The sequence below is a fragment of the Amphimedon queenslandica genome, unplaced genomic scaffold (assembly GCF_000090795.2).
Source record: "Amphimedon queenslandica unplaced genomic scaffold, v1.1 AMPQUscaffold_12567, whole genome shotgun sequence".
NCBI lineage: Eukaryota > Metazoa > Porifera > Demospongiae > Haplosclerida > Niphatidae > Amphimedon > Amphimedon queenslandica.
The window spans coordinates 11,995-24,868 of record NW_003547196.1 but is presented as its reverse complement, the minus strand read 5'-3'; the positions used below and the strand labels follow the sequence as shown (position 1 = coordinate 24,868).

At 32.5% G+C, this 12,874-nt stretch overlaps 4 protein-coding genes and 2 long non-coding RNA genes across 6 annotated transcripts; 1 reads left to right on the top strand and 5 right to left on the bottom strand.

Moving 5' to 3' along the window:
• Positions 1 to 591: 591 nt before the first annotated feature.
• LOC109587433 (uncharacterized) lies at positions 592 to 3,063 on the bottom strand. Its single transcript, XM_020003672.1, is given in 9 exon segments — positions 592 to 888; positions 931 to 1,141; positions 1,203 to 1,344; positions 1,658 to 1,850; positions 1,904 to 2,123; positions 2,200 to 2,255; positions 2,257 to 2,336; positions 2,382 to 2,655; positions 2,843 to 3,063. Coding segments are annotated over 9 exon segments (1,515 nt in total). The 3' UTR covers positions 592 to 770.
• Positions 3,064 to 4,861: 1,798 nt separating this feature from the next.
• On the bottom strand, positions 4,862 to 5,532 carry LOC109587439 (uncharacterized). Its single transcript, XR_002187618.1, has 4 exons — positions 5,340 to 5,532; positions 5,181 to 5,295; positions 4,929 to 5,136; positions 4,862 to 4,875 (listed from the first exon to the last, which is right to left on the bottom strand). It is a non-coding gene; the product is annotated as an uncharacterized LOC109587439 (long non-coding RNA).
• Positions 5,533 to 5,683: 151 nt separating this feature from the next.
• LOC109587432 (uncharacterized) lies at positions 5,684 to 6,793 on the bottom strand. Its single transcript, XM_020003671.1, has 3 exons — positions 6,170 to 6,793; positions 5,961 to 6,126; positions 5,684 to 5,919 (listed from the first exon to the last, which is right to left on the bottom strand). Exons 1-3 carry the CDS (start codon positions 6,791 to 6,793, stop codon positions 5,684 to 5,686), a joined length of 1,026 nt encoding a protein of 341 aa, XP_019859230.1.
• Positions 6,794 to 8,963: 2,170 nt separating this feature from the next.
• LOC109587438 (deoxycytidylate deaminase-like) lies at positions 8,964 to 12,451 on the top strand. The gene is made up of 2 exons (XM_020003679.1): positions 8,964 to 9,474; positions 12,283 to 12,451. Exons 1-2 carry the CDS (start codon positions 9,179 to 9,181, stop codon positions 12,362 to 12,364), a joined length of 378 nt encoding a protein of 125 aa, XP_019859238.1. The 5' UTR covers positions 8,964 to 9,178; the 3' UTR covers positions 12,365 to 12,451.
• LOC109587436 (uncharacterized) lies at positions 9,465 to 11,976 on the bottom strand. The gene is made up of 7 exons (XM_020003676.1): positions 11,311 to 11,976; positions 10,859 to 11,258; positions 10,591 to 10,810; positions 10,354 to 10,551; positions 10,044 to 10,152; positions 9,800 to 9,998; positions 9,465 to 9,751 (listed from the first exon to the last, which is right to left on the bottom strand). Coding segments are annotated over exons 1-5 (1,134 nt in total). The 5' UTR covers positions 11,626 to 11,976; the 3' UTR covers positions 9,465 to 9,751; positions 9,800 to 9,998; positions 10,044 to 10,151.
• LOC109587440 (uncharacterized) lies at positions 12,330 to 12,722 on the bottom strand. Its single transcript, XR_002187619.1, has 2 exons — positions 12,583 to 12,722; positions 12,330 to 12,538 (listed from the first exon to the last, which is right to left on the bottom strand). It is a non-coding gene; the product is annotated as an uncharacterized LOC109587440 (long non-coding RNA).
• Positions 12,723 to 12,874: the final 152 nt, after the last annotated feature.

The window sequence follows — 12,874 nt, the reverse complement described above, 5'->3', positions numbered from 1 at the left end:
TAAAGTATAGCTTATACTGACTGTTAGTAGTCTTCTCTTCTCTTATCTTGTACTCCCTCTAGTGTGATCTCTCAATCAACACTAGTGGGTAGCTTATCTAAATACTTGCATGTAGACACAGTGCGTCTAAACGCACTACAAGTGTGTCTAAACGTAAACGCACTGGTATGGTTATGCAATACTAACAGTATTCATAACACTCTCCATATATAGTCATAAGTTTTTTGAATTTTGAATGTACTGCATGTATACCAACTGTACATAGTGACAGTAGTATTGATGGGTAGGAGTCAACTTGTGTGTGTGCATGGACAATGTTAGTATCTTTATTTAATTTGTTGTTCCTTTTTGATGCTAAACAATGCATTTCATACACAGTGGAAAGTATTCTAGTGACTCTTGTTTATCTGTTTATTATGATTATGAATATTTTGTTTTTATTCATTAGTAATTAAGAGGTAGTGCCACACACTTTAATTATTATTCATAGGTAATTAAGAGATGGTGCCACACCTTTAATTATTATTCATAGGTAATTAAGAGATGGTGCCACACCCTTAATTATTATTCACAGGTAATTAAGAGGTAGTGCCACACACCTTAATTATTATTCATGACACTTGCCATCTCATTATATAATTTAACACTAATAACTATTAATACTAATACTAGTCTGCAAATAATGCTACCAACACTACATGTAGTAATACTAATATAATAATAATAATGTTTTGTAATGCTAGATATATTGTACGTGATTCACTATTTCACTACTGCACATCAGTTATTGTTATCTTTCCAATGTAAGTACGGCCTGGCCCTTCAATAGCAATACTGCGACTTGCTTCATCTTGACTCTCATTTTTACTGTCTCCACTCCCATATTTTCTATCAAAAAAGCTTATTAAACCCACATACAATGAAACTAACCTTATGTTTGAAGGACCTAAACAAGTAGTCAATATTTTTCTTGAGCTATAACATCGATCATCATTCCAATCTCCATTTTTATAATGTACCACCTCTTTTATACCAGACTCTACTATCATTTTAGCACACACATTGCATGGATATGAAGTGACATATAGTGTACACCCTCTAACTGATCTACCCACAATTGCTCTGTATTCAGCATGTACAACTATAATTACAATTATTGCATAAATCATAAATGTATTAGTTATAATAATTAAATTACTTACAAAAGCTTGACAAATTACTCGTTTTTAGCCCTGGATGTAATTCTTTTGCTTTTCTTTCAATTTCAAGTTGTATACCATCAGGCTCACCACTGTATTCTACAGCCACTATTTGTTTGTCTGGTGATGCTATACATGCTCCTACCTACATGTATGTATTAAGCATGATAAAAAGAATGACCAAAACATACATGTACCTTTGCATGTACACATAATATATTTGAACTACCTCGTTACTTCGCAAGATGATTTATTGTTGAGGAATTAGTATTGGTGATTGGCTGTTCTATGCGGAAATTACCAATATAAAATTCACTATTTTGTTTTAATCTGCAATATAAAATTTGCTGATTAACTTTCCACAGACAAATTTGCCACATATTACTCTTGCCAATAAATTCATCTTGTACATATGCAGTATACATGTAGTTGTGATTGTGAATCAGGCTATAACTTACTGCTTTGTTTTGAAAGTCTCCTGGTCTTTTTTGGCTAAGTTTTGCCATTCTCATAAAGAATTTTTCCGGTGGTATAGTTGTTGCTGGTTCGGGCTCTCTCTCTGCATTTTCTTTCTTTTTTTTACCTTGTTCGATCCTTTTTTGTAATTCTTTCACATATTTATCATCTTTCAAATTATCTTTTGGTAAAATCCTTAAAAGGAAAGACATTTCAAGTTACACTGGGATATTGAATTACATGTATACCTGTAGTAAACCTTTTTTATTTTAAAAAGAACTTGTGCTTTTTTCTGGTCAGGATCCAGTTCATCTTTCCTTTTGTACATACAGTAAACAACTTCTTTTATTTCAGCTTGTATTATAGCATGAGCACAATCTTCATCAGGATGCAGTGTTGTGTATAATGTGCATCCTTTGATACTCTCTCTCGTCTTGTTAAGAATAGCATTAACTGCTGCATGAACAACTATAGAAAATAACTTTATTGTCTCTTTCTTTATTATTGAAAGAGATTTTTTAAAATCTTTCTTTTAAATACTTACCATAGGCATATTTTAATTTAGGATTTACAGAGTTATTTTCACACCGAGAGCTTGCACTTTTCCAAATCTTTTGGCATGGAATTATAACCAATCCCAACTATTTGCCCATTTTCTCTGTCAACAATGCATGTACCAACCTGTATATACTGTGTATTCACTCCCTTAAATTATTATTAGCTTACTGGTGTTTTTGGATCTTTACTTCTTAGAGCAGCTAAACAGGCTATCTTCATGTAATATTCATCCCATTGTCTTCTCCTTTCTATTTTAAACTCCTTTACTTCATCTTGTATTTTTTTAATTTTAGCTTTTCTTGAAGATTCTTGCTCTGTAGTTGTATTTAATTCTTCTTTTACTTTTTGAGCTTCGGTTATTAGCTCTTTTGCTCTATCTAATTCTTTGTTGTTTAGTTCTTTTGCTTTCTTGTATATTTCTTTTAATCTTTCTTCATTTTCTCTATCTTCTTTTTTTTTTTTCATCTGCTTCATTATTTATTTTTGCTAGTTTTTCTTCGTGTCTCTTTTTTTCTGACTCTTCTTTTTCTTTATTTTTTATTTCTTCCATTATTTTGTCATGCATTGTATATTCTTCTTTTATTTTCTCTTCTTTTTCATTGTTTATTTTATCCAAAATCTTTTTATGCTCTTCATCTTGTATTTTTTTTGCTTTTACCGCATTTTCCATTTCTGCTATTATTTTTTTCCATTCAGAATCCATTTCGTCTTCCAATTCTTGCATAACTTGTATTTGTTTGTTATATTCTGGTGTTTTATCTCTTTCTTCCCATTGTTGTATTTCGGTTTTCATTTTTTCAATTTCTTCTTGCAATTTGTCATCTGTTCCAAGTGTTGTTTCGTCTGCCATAGCTATATGCACATAAATCAATTATCAAAATATTAATTTAATGTACACTTTGTGTTTTAAATTATACCTATGTGGCTCCTACTATTTCAGTGTTTAATTTTTAATTCAATAGTCAATTTACTCCTTCTAAAGGCACTGACAATTGATTTCTCATCAATTGGTGATTTTGTGGACACAATAAACAACTATTGCAATGAATATCAAACACTTTCTATAACTTAGCCTTGATTCTATTATTGGTCTTGAATGTTACGTGTATAATTAGTACCTAATGTTAAATATTATATACACTATACATACCTTTCTTTACTGGAGTAGCTTATACTGACTGTTAGTAGTCTTCTATTCTACTCCCTCTAGTCTGATCTCTCAATCAACACTAGTGGGTGGCTTATCTAAACACTTGCATGTAGACGCAATGTGTCTACATGTACATGCAAGTATTTAGACGCACTTATAGTGGTCATGCAATACTAACAGTATTCATAACACATTTCCATATATGGTCATAAGTTTTTGAATTTTGAATGTACTGCATGTATGCCAACTGTACATAGTGACAGTGGTATTGATGGGCAGGAGTCAACTTGAGTGTGTGTGCATGGACAGTGTTTGTATCTTTATTTAATCTGTTGTTCCTTGTTGATGCTAAACAATTGCAGTTCATACACAATGCAAAGTATTCTAGTGACTCTTGTTTATCTGTTTATTATGATTATGAATATTTTGTTTTTATTCATTAGTAATTAAGAGGTAGTGCCACACACTTTAATTATTATTCATGACACTTGCCATCTCATTATATAGTTTGATACTAATATAATTAATCTAGTCATGAATAGTACAAATAATGCTACTAATACTACATGTAGTAATATTAGTACTATTCTAGTACTAGTTACCGTACAGTTGGAAATATTTACAGAGAACTAATTTGCAAGTTTTGCTTTTTTAATTTTATCTTCTATACCATCAGGCTCACCTTTATATTCTATAGCCATTACTTGATTGCTATACATGCTCCTACCTATAATGAGACTTTACTTAATAAATTTACTGACAATCTATTTCACAAAATAATTGTGGCACTTTTTATAGTTACAACAATTTTAATCATTCAAGATTGATGAGTAGGAGTCAACTTGTGTGTGGACAATATTTGTGTGCATGTTTATTTAATTTGTTGTTATTTTAATGTTATTTTTGTTGGTTTAAGTATTACATGTAACTAACATGTACATGTAGCATGTACAGTACAGTGAGAGACATTAATAAAATAAACTGCTATTTTACTGAAGTAGCTTCCTATTAGTCTCAAGATGTTCATGTTTTTGCTCCTCATATTTAATTGTAATCTCTTACTTATAAATCAAATTAGCTTTCCAATGGAGGTGTGTTTGTTAATGACATTGATGCTCACCAGCTGATGATAGAACTCAACTAAGTTAAAAGGATGTTGCGTTGTTCCCTTGTAATGAGTGTGCTAAGTTGATCATACAGTCTGGTATCACTGAGATATTTTATGTCAGTGATAAATATCATGATACTGATCACATGATTGCTAGCAGGAAACTATTGGATATGGCTAAAGTTGGGTTAGTAGTAATGCTAAATTTGTTGATACACATTCCATTGAAAAAAAATTTTACTACTATATAAAAGTCAGTCACCATTACAAAAACAACACAACAAAGTTTTTCTTGTACAATCATTTGTGCAAACTGTCTATAAATGCTATAATGAAATGTATATTATCAATTATATTATTTGTTATGACCATAAAACTCACTTTTATTTTCTGGGTTGCATTTCCTGTGTTATTAGGTATTATTAATGTTACTCAAATTTTAAAATTGTTGTCTTACCTTACATGTATCTTGTTTTTACTTTCAAGACAGTGTTTTAGAATTTCTCTAGAATTTGGATGTCCTTGATCTTCTTTATACACTATTTCACTGATCCCAGATTGTACTATAAGTTTAGCACAAGTATCGCATGGATATGAAGTGACATATAGTGTACATCCTCTAACTATTGGTCCTCCTATTATTGCCTTGTATTCAGCATGGGTAACTATAGTAAGGAATGTAATGAATATATTGTTTGTTATTACTTACTATATTCTTTATGAGTTTTTTCCTGTTCAATCTCTCCAAGTTCCATGCCTTCAGGGTATCCACTGTATCCAACTGCCATTACTTGTTTGCTTGAAGACACTATGCATGCTCCTGTCTGAATTATATTTTAAAGTTATTTGTGTGTTTATAGAATCTCACCGGGGATCCTTGTTTTCTGTCATATTGTCCTGGCCTTTTTTTTTGATAGTATTGCTATTCCTATGAAGAAATCTTCCCATGATATAGCATCTTTATATGCCTCTTTAGGCCATGTATCTTCACGTCCTTTATGTAAGTCCTTTGCTTTTTTAATTCTATCTTCAAGACTTTTTACTGGTTCTTTTTCATTTGATATTGTCATCTCTCTACAATTTTACAAATCTTATTGATCAATGATAACAAATTAGTCTGGTCATGATAAGTTATTGAATCACACTAATTTAATTATTTCATTAATATTAAAAATATTAGAGTTGTTTTGCTGCTTACTACTTTGTATAATATCATCTGTACCTTGTTTCAATTTTATTGGCTTTAAAAATTTTCCTTGACCTCTCCATATCTGATGCCATTATTCTTCCCTCTTTTCTTGTGAACATACTGTAAACTACTTCTTTTATTCCAGCTACTTGTATTGCACGAGCACAGTCTTCATCAGGGTGTATTGTTGTGTATAATATGCAACCATCAAGTTTATCTCTGGTCCTATTTGTAATGGCATTAACTGCTGCATGAACAACTACAAAGAATAATTAAGACATTAATTTATTTGTAGATTACCAAAAGGATATTTGAGTGTGCTGTCTTCATCTTTATCAGGTGTTGTCTTTTCTGACCCTTTCCATTTGAAAATTTTGTCATTATGACCTCCTTTAACATAAGGCATTGAGTTGTATCCAATCCCAACTATTTGATAAGATTCAGTGTCAACGATACAAGCACCAACCTGTGTGATGATATCATAATATAACTAGTCATTATTAGCTTACTGGTGTGCTTGGGTCTTTACTTCTTAAAGCAGCCAAACAGGCTATATTCATGTAATATTCCTCCCATTGTCTTATCCTTTCTAATTTGATTGATTTTGCTTGGTCTTGCATTATTTCCATCTCATTCTCTGTTAGTGACTTAACTGCTTCCAATAGCTCTTTTTTATCATCCCCTGATTTGCCTGCTATTACTTCTAATAGTGATTTTATCTCTTCCTCTGTTAGTAATTTAACTCCTTTTAATAGTCCTTGTACATCATTCTCTGTTAGTGAATCATCTGCTTCTTTTATTAATTTTTCAATATCCTTTTCTGTTGATGTTCTAAGCTTTTCTTTCATTTCATGAACGTCAGTTTTTAATCTCTGTGCTTTTTTTATTCTTGTACTTAGTTCTAGCTCTTTTGCTTTTTCATTTAATTTTTTTAAATCTTCTATTTTATTTTCAATACTTTTTTCTAGTTTTTCTTTTGCCTTTTGCATTTTCTTCATTTCTGCTATTATTTTTCTACATTCATGATTCATTTCATCTTCCACTTGCTTCATTTGCTCAATGTATTCTGATGTTTTGTCCCGTGCTTCCCATTTTTGTATTTCAGCTTCTATTGTTTTCATTTCATCTTCCATAGCTATATAATATAAATCAAGGGAATTGTACATGTTATGTAGTTATATGACTATTGATGATTGTGTGTATAAACACTGAACACTTTCTATGTAAGTTAAAACTTATTAAATTTGACCTTGACATTAATGTGTATTGTACGTGTTATGTTAATTTGTTGTTTCAATAATTGTTGGTTTTTTTACTTATTCATTTTTTATTCTCATACCTGTCCTATCTTAGTACAGTAAACTAGTCTCACTATTTCTTGTTTCAGTTCTATACAGTGTGGCCTAATATTAAATATTGTATACACTATACATTACCTTTCTTTACTGGAGTAGCTTATACTGACTGTTAGTAGTCTTCTCTTCTCTTCTCTTGTACTCCCTCTAGTCTGATCTCTCAGTAAACACTAGTGAGTAGCTTATTATATACAATTATGAAGATGTACTTATACTTGTACTAGTGATAATGCAATGCCAACGGTAATCATAACACATTTCCATATATGACCATAAATATTTTGAATTTCAAATGTGTATTGTGTATGCCAACTGTACATAGTTGATAAGTAGGAGTCAACTTGTGTGTTGACAATATTTGTGTGCATGTTTATTTAATTCTTTTAGCATAGCTCCCTATAGCCTCAACTTGTTTTCATCTTTTTGCTCCTCATATGTAATTGCAATCTCTTATTTATAAATCAAATTAACTTTCCAATGGAGGTGTGTTTGTAAGTGACATTGATGCTCACCAGCTGATGATAGAACTCAACTAATTTTAAAGGATGTTACGTTGTTCCCTTGTAATGAGTGTGCTAAGCTGATCATACAGTCTGGTATCACTGAGATATTATACGTCAGTGATAAATATCATGATACTGATCACATGATTGCTAGCAGGAAACTACTGGGTATGGTGGATATCTTCAGGGTATCCACTGTATCCAACTGCCATTACTTGTTTGCTTGGTGACACTATGCATGCTCCTACCTACATGTACATTAAAGAGTCAAATAAATCTATGATGACACGCCCCTTGCCCCGATTAATTAATTCCCATTCTTCGTTCCTAGCCTGCAACTCGAGTCTTCTGAACATCAAAGGAAGAGCTAATTGGGGCTTCTACGCGGTGATATCACTAGCACTATAGGGCAGTTAGACACTCTCTCTAAATATAATGGACTCTTGGTAGGAGTAATACTTAGCTGGTACAATTTGTGTAAACACAGTTAACACACTGTTATTGTTGTTTGTAGCAGCAATTGCCTCAGTGCTCATTGGTGTCCTATAATACAATTCTGTTATGAGCAGATTAAAATTTTGGCTTCAAACCATATGCTTAGTATCAATCTTATAGTTTACCTACATTGTAATACTTGTACTTACAATTTAATTTAAGCTTCACTATATTATTTTTGAAACACCATATGTACAGTGTAGTTCATTTTTGAGAAAAAGTCATACCTCAATGTCCTTATGCTATGCAGATGTTTGAATCGATTCGGCCAATTGAAACTTTGAGCTCTGAGCATTCAAAAAGCTTTTAAAATTTTAAAACTAAATCAACAATAAATTTTATGATTTATAAGTTAGTTTTTGGAATCCTGACAGAGTGGTGTGTAGCTGATTTAAACTACTCGTTAAGTAATGTTTGTACTTTGTATGCATACTATACTATATCCCAGTTCAGTTTGGGACGGAAGTAGAAGCAGCTGCGAAATGTAGCTACGTCACAAAAATGACGTATTTTAATTATATTCATAGAAGCATGGCGGCTGTCTTGTTTCACTCTTAAAACAGTCTTACTGCTGCTGATAAGCAGTACAATAGCTGCTGGAGCCTACTAGTCTTCATAATGGCCATTATTATCAGAAGATCTGGCTCTGTTAGCTTTTTAAAAGAAGAATTATCAGTTTGCACGCTCGACCACATGTTCTTATGTAAACTATGACGTAGATAAATTGTCATAAAACGTCATTTTGGTATGCCATTGGGTTTATAGGGAGAACCCGGTTCTCAGGGTTCCCAAGGGCTGAGAGACCCAAGATTTCACAGATTTTAATGGACTTTGGCGACTAAGAACCTGTGAAAGTTTCATCCTTATCCCACATTCCTATAAAAAGTTATTCCAGTTTTTCTTGTCCCAAACTCAACTGGGATATAGTATAGTAGTTATACATTGTGTGTATGTGCTGTACTAAAATGACTTTTGTTATGATTGTGTTATCGAAGCAATCTATTGTGCAGTCACTAGTGGGTTATTTGGAACCCTCATTAGTGGCTAAAATATGCATAGGAGGGAATTATGTACGGGATGGTTTAAGAGGAAGGCAGAGAAAAAGGAGAGGTTGTGTCAGTTGTGTGTGTATATGAAATAGTATACAACAGTATAGCCTCTCTTAATGGACATTCTTTATAGTGGACACCTTCATTCAACTGACAGTGTACCAATTACATTCCTTACTGTATGCCTCCACATAAAGGTGTGTCATGCTGAATTAAATGCTATCCTTAATAAGAACTCAGCTGATGTTAAAGGATGTACTATATATGTTGCATTGTTCCCTTGTAATGAGTGTGCTAAGCTGATCATACAGTCTGGTATCACTGAGATATTAAACGTCAGTGATAAACATCATGATACTGATCACATGATTGCTAGCAGGAAACTACTGGACATGGCTAAAGTTAAATACAGGTTAGTTTCTTTAATAAACTAAAACTACATGCATGCATCTACAATTGTATTATAACTAAAATGCCTAACAGACCAAGAAAGGAAAGAAGATACCGGTATCATATCTATTTTTATTACCTCTAACAATGTTTTTTTAAATAAAAACTACTACAAATTGAAGGCTGTTTTTGGAGCCCCTTCTTTTCTTTAGAATGCTGCTTTTGTTAGAGACTCAGCAGTTTGCTCTGAGTGCCTGGGAATCTTGGGCCTGTTCCAAACAGTTTTTACTTGTGTTTGTCTATACAAATAATAGTGATTTCAGTGTAAATTTGTATTTAAAGGTAACCTTATTTTCAAACATGTTGGTAGCGTTTTTCTTGAAGCTAGGTATTTATCTCCTTTCCCTTCATTCTTGTAAATCACTTTACTTATCCCAGCTTGTACTATCATTTTAGCACAAACACAACAAGGTTCTTGAGTAACATACAGCGTACATCCTTTAACTGATGTGGTTTTTATAATTGCTTTGTATTCAGCATGTGACACTAAAATTAGACCTTATATTAATAGTTGAGTAAAATTATGCTTACTGTAATATCCTTGATACTTATCATCACTAATCTCCTCCATATCTTCAGGGTATCCACTGTATCCAACTGCCATTACTTGTTTGCTTGGTGACACTATGCATGCTCCTACCTACATATAAATTGAGAGTCAAATACATGCATAGGGCTTCAGCCACACTTAGACTTTTTGTTTATGTGCATTTAATATCTATCAATCTGTAGTGTTCATTTATAGCTTTTTAAGAATTTAATGTAATGTATGGTAACAGGAGCTCATTTTTATGGGCTCCTGATGGTAATCTAATGGAAATACTCTCTTTGCTATTTTTACTATGATTTTAGGGTTCTTTTCTTCTCCTGGTCTTGTCTTTGATAGTTCTGCAATCCCATGAAAAACTGTTCCCATGATATTGCCATTGTCCTTGCTGCTTTGTTAGCATCAGCATCACTTTTGTTAGCTATTCTATATTCTAGTTCTGTTACAACTTTGAGATCTTTCTCCTCTTTTATTTCTTCACGCTTTATTTCCCTACTTCATTTGATCAGTAATCATTACATAATTTTTTACCTTAATTCAACAGAATTATTATCCAACAATTCCTTAATTCTCTCATCTTTTTCATCATCATCATCACAACTCTTCCATTTAAGATAAACTACTTCTCTTATTTCAGCTTCTATGATTGCATGAACACAATCATTGTCCGGAAAATGTGTCAAGTATATTGTACATCCTTTAATGCTTTCTCTTGTCTTGTTAAGGATAGCATTCACTGCTGCATGAACAACTAGAAATTGTTAAAATTAATATTGCATTGCTTAATTTTAATACTTACCATAGGCATGCTTTAGTGTAGGATCTGTTTTTGTAGAGCCTTCAGTTGTAAAGTGTTCAGATGTAGAATCTTCAGTTGTATAGCCTTCAGCTGTAGAGCCTTCAGTTGTAGGGCTTTCAGGTGTAGAGCTTTTAGATGTAGAGCTTTTAGATGTAGGGCTTTCAGGTGTAGAGCTTTTAGATGTAGGGCTTTCAGGTGTAGGGCCTTCAGGTGTATGGTCTGTATGTGTGGGATCTTGAGGTGTAGGGTCTGTAGCTTTTGGATGATGTCGTTTCCAAGGGAATAAGCTATCGTTGTCTTCCCCTTCAACATAAGGCATGGAGTTGTAGCCAATTCCAGCTATTCGGTATGAGTTTGAATCACTCTTTGCTGTTGGCCATTTAGCAATACAGGCTCCAACCTGACAAATATAATTGCAAGCAGACTACATGTATCATGTATAGTGGACTTACTGGTGTCCTGGGATCTTTACTTCTTAAAGCAGCTAAACAGGCTATCTTCAAGTAATATTCATCCCACTTCTTTCTTCTCTTTTCTCTAAAATTTTTTGCTTCTTCTTTTGTATTTTTTACGAAAGTAACAAAAACTTCATTCTGTGTTAGTAGTTGTAAATTGGGTCGTAATTGTAATATTTTATCTTGAGCATCTTTCCTTAACTCCTTTGCTATTTCTAGATCAGCTTTTAATTCTTTAAATTGTTCCTCCTTTATTTTTGCTTTTACTCCTTTTTCCATTTCTGCTATTATTTTTTTACACTCTTGATCCATTTCATTTTCCACGTCTTGAATTTGTTTAAAGTATTCCAGTGTTTTATCTCTTTTTTCTAGGGCTGGGCGATAGTAGTAATATCACTATCACGATATTTAGTAACTCTAATATCATGATAGTGAACATATCACGATAGTTCAGCCATAGGGTTTACATGTGGAAATACAATGATTTATTTAAGGATGTAGTCATTGTACTTAGTCATTGTACTTATTTAATCCAAATTTTTAACAAGAAACACTGTCCCGCTATACAGAAAACACGTTCACATGGTGCTGATGTAGCAGGGACAGTGAAAAACCTTGAATTAAGCTGTGCTAGTAAGCTGTACCACTCTATTTGTGGAAGCTGTCATTAATTAGAAGCTATTTACAGCTGTAAAGTGTCATTTATGCCATGCTCCATGCACACATAACAACTATCATGATAGTTAGAATAGCAGTATCACTATCATGATAGGCTGTACACTATCACGATAGTGCAACTATCGATACTATCGCCCAGCCCTACTTTTTTCCCATTCCTTTTTAATTTTTTTCATTTCTTCTTTTATTTGTTCCATTTCTTGCTTTGCTGTCATAGCTAAATAATTTTTTATAGTAATTATTTGTGATTTCATTTTATTAATGTAGATCTATTAATTTTTTATTCAATAGTCAATTTATTCCTTCAATAAAGACACTAACAATTGATTTCTCATCTATTGATGATTGTGTGTATAATCACTGGACACAATAAAGGACTAATGCAGTACCAAACACTTTTTGTGTAAGTAAAACTGATTAAAATTGACCTTGACGCTAATGTGTATTAATTTGTTGTTTTAATAATTGTTGTTTTTTATTTATTCATTTCTTATTCTCATACACTAACCTGTCCTCTCCTATAGTCTCACTATTTCTTGTTTCAGTTCTATACAGTACCTGATATTAAATATTGTATAAACTGTAAATTACTTTTCTTTAATGATGTATAGCTTATACTGACTGTTAGTAGTCTTCTCTTCTCTTATCTTGTACTCCCCTAGTGTGATCTCTCAATCAACACTAGTGGGTAGCTTATCTAAATACTTGCATGTAGACACAGTGCGTCTAAACGCACTGGTATGGTTATGCAATACTAACAGTATTCATAACACATTCCATAGTCATAAGTTTTTTGAATTTTGAATGTACTGCATGTATGCCAACTGTACATAGTGACAGTGGTATTGATGGGCAGGAGTCAAATTGTGTGTGTGTCTGGACA

Bases quoted from the DNA above. Each gene is read 5' to 3' on its own strand.
- LOC109587438 (XM_020003679.1), top strand. From the start codon at position 9,179: ATGGACATTCTTTATAGTGGACACCTTCATTCAACTGACAGTGTACCA. The intron at 9,475-12,282 runs GTTAGTTTCTTT...TTTATTCAATAG, and splicing joins ATGGCTAAAGTTAAATACAG to TCAATTTATTCCTTCAATAA.
- LOC109587436 (XM_020003676.1), bottom strand. From the start codon at position 11,625: ATGGATCAAGAGTGTAAAAAAATAATAGCAGAAATGGAAAAAGGAGTA. The intron at 11,259-11,310 runs GTAAGTCCACTA...TATATTTGTCAG, and splicing joins GTAAAGATCCCAGGACACCA to GTTGGAGCCTGTATTGCTAA. The intron at 10,552-10,590 runs GTAAAAAATTAT...CAAATGAAGTAG, and splicing joins AATAATTCTGTTGAATTAAG to GGAAATAAAGCGTGAAGAAA.
- LOC109587432 (XM_020003671.1), bottom strand. From the start codon at position 6,793: ATGGAAGATGAAATGAAAACAATAGAAGCTGAAATACAAAAATGGGAA. The intron at 6,127-6,169 runs GTAAGCTAATAA...ATCATCACACAG, and splicing joins GTAAAGACCCAAGCACACCA to GTTGGTGCTTGTATCGTTGA. The intron at 5,920-5,960 runs GTAATCTACAAA...TATTCTTTGTAG, and splicing joins CACACTCAAATATCCTTTTG to TTGTTCATGCAGCAGTTAAT.